The sequence below is a fragment of the Scyliorhinus canicula genome, unplaced genomic scaffold (genome assembly GCF_902713615.1).
Source record: "Scyliorhinus canicula unplaced genomic scaffold, sScyCan1.1, whole genome shotgun sequence".
In the NCBI taxonomy this organism is placed as follows: domain Eukaryota; kingdom Metazoa; phylum Chordata; class Chondrichthyes; order Carcharhiniformes; family Scyliorhinidae; genus Scyliorhinus; species Scyliorhinus canicula.
The window spans coordinates 36,160-38,894 of record NW_024055445.1 but is presented as its reverse complement, the minus strand read 5'-3'; the positions used below and the strand labels follow the sequence as shown (position 1 = coordinate 38,894).

The 2,735-nt window shown below is 49.3% G+C and overlaps 1 gene segment (V, D, J or C); it reads right to left on the bottom strand.

The window, feature by feature from the left end:
* Positions 1 to 325: 325 nt before the first annotated feature.
* Positions 326 to 1,403, bottom strand: LOC119959450. The segment is given in 2 exon segments: positions 326 to 692; positions 1,352 to 1,403. Coding segments are annotated over 2 exon segments (419 nt in total).
* Between the last annotated feature and the right edge of the window lie 1,332 nt (positions 1,404 to 2,735).

The window sequence follows — 2,735 nt, the reverse complement described above, 5'->3', positions numbered from 1 at the left end:
TGCCCTGTCCGATATCCATCCACCAATCACAATGACTGTAACAGCGAGACTATTAAATATTACTGTATGGAATGATATGCTGGGTCCAATTGGCTGCAAGGTTTTCCACGTTGTATAAAACAGTGACGGTGAAACACTTTGCAACCTGAAGCTCTATAAATATTCTAGTGTTCATTCACGAAACTGGCCCCTTCCATTGCTTTATTTTGGCAATAAATATATTAGTGCTAAAAGTGTATGTTAGAATTGAAGAGTTGAGTTATCACCTCGATTTCAGGCGCCATTTCAGACTCGCCGCTGATCACCGTGTTTGCCTAACGCTCTGTTATGCTGAATGGCACTTTGACAGTTTTTGTACAGGTTCAGCCCAGCTCTGTGTCTCTGTGGGGCTCAGTGCGCAGTAATACACCGCGGAGTCTGTCAGCTCTGTTTTAGACACATTCAGCAGGACGGTGCGGATTGTATCATTGAGCTCCGCGGAAAAACGGCCCCCTGAGGATCTCTCTGTGTTCCCGATGTATTTACTAATCTGCAGCAGGTACTCCATGGATCCGCTGGGATACTGACGGTACCACAATAGGTAAGGATTGCTCGAGCTTGTAGCTGTATATTACAGAATAACTGAACATCTTCTCCTTCACTCACTGTGACAGTAGCCGGTGTCTGAGAAACGGAATCTCCTCGACAATGTCCTGTAAGAACCCAGAGTGATTTTAAATTAAATAATGCGAATTCACTGAGTCTATACCGCAGAACCATCCCGTCATCCTGAACAATAGCCTCAGAGAGTGAGCAGACAGCAGAACATAAATATATATCCCACAGCTTAGTGGCTGTAACGGGAAAATGTTTGGAAATTGTAAATCTTTTAACACACATCTTTTTAGTAACAAAGTCCCTCTGGGAGGTCCCCATGCTCAGATTAAACCTGACTGTGATCTCTGAGAGGAAGTGGAAGGAGAAGGAACTTGTCTTGATGATATCAAGTCTTGATGAGTCCCGTCTTTCTAACGAGGTCCGGACCTCAGCTTCAGTCACTGAAACTGGAAGCGGAAAGTACTAATGGTCTGTAGGTTTGAAAGTCCGCTGTTTGTCAAGGTCATTCACTAGCAGCAGAGAAGCTTCAATCTCAGCCCAACTCTTCCGCTCTCATTCCCTTGGGAAATGTGCCGACTTCCAGCAAACAGTGTTCTGTGCTGAGACCAGCAAGATCCGGATGACGTTTCGAAGTTGGGGTCAATCTATATGTCCGACCACCCACACCCACCCCCTTGTATTGAGCGACCTGTCTGACAGAATGTCATGTATGGAAAAGCTGTGACAGAAAGAGTTATGCAACTTGTGAACTTACCGGTTAAAAGAACGGCCGCTGTGAGGAATAAATACACAGTAACAGGCGACATGTTTGCTGGTTTAGCACACTGGGCTAAATCGCTGGCTTTGAAAGTAGACCAAGGCAGGCCAGCAGCACGGTTCAATTCCCGTACCAGCCTCCCCGAACAGGCGCCGGAATGTGGCGACTAAGGACTTTTCACAGTAACTTCATTGAAGCCGACTCATGACAATAAGCGATTTTCATTTCATTTCATTTCAGTTCCTGGCAGCTTTGAAAATAAATGGTTGAGGCTGAAATTGTTTTCGTCAAGAGTTGAGAAGAGGATGAGTCACATCCGAGTACCTGGTGATTGGTACATTGCTCACAACGTCATCGGTCACATCCAATTGCCTGTAAGCTCCTTTTCTCTTCCATTCAACCAATGTTCTCACAGGGCATTCGATCTCCAATTGATCCTGTTGGCGTAGATCGAAAGCAACAAATTAAATTTATTAATCTCCATGCTAATCCTTAAATAGGTTAACAGGAATAGCCTTATTTATAATGTGAGGTGGGCAGTTGTTTCGCCCAGAACGGGACAAAGGACATTCGAATGAATTTGGTGGGCATTTTTGTAAACAATGGCGTTTGGATGAAAACTCTGTATTTTGCGTCAACATTAGGCCTTGCGAATATGATGATATACCGAGCCGTGAAAAGCATAAATGTGCAGGCTAACTGGATTAGCCATTCGAAAAATGTCCCTTAGTTTCCAAGGATGTGAACGTTAAGTGGGGTGCAGGGTGAGGGCTGGGGAGTGGGCCGAGGGAGGGTGCTCATTCAGAGGGTCCGTGCAGGCTGGATGGGCAAAAATGCCTGGCAAACCCCCTATCCTCACTCCAGTTCAGCCTGACCCTCCCACTCCAGTCGAGCCTGACCCTCCCACTCCAGTCCAGCCTGACCCTCCCACTCCAGTCCAGCCTGCCCATCCCACTCCAGTCCAGCCTGGCCCCCCACTCCAAACCAGCCTGACCCTCCCACTCCAGTACAGCCTGACCCTCCCACTCCAGTCCAGCCTGACCCTCCCACTCCAGTCCAGCCTGACCCTCCCACTCCAGTCCAGCCTGACCCTCCCACTCCAGTCCAGCCTGACCCTACCACTGTAGTCCAGCCAGACCCACCCACTCCAGTCCAGCCATAACTCCCCACTCCAGTCCAGCCTGACCCTCCAGTCCAGACTGACCCCCCCACTCCAGCCTGACCCTCCCACTCCAGTCCAGCCTGACCCTCCCACTCCAGTCCGGCCTGACCGTCCCACTCCAGTCCAGCCTGACCGTCCCACTCCAGTCCAGCCTGCCCCTCCCACTCCAGTCCAGCCTGACCCTCCCTCTCTAGTCCAGCCTGACCCTCCCACTCCAGT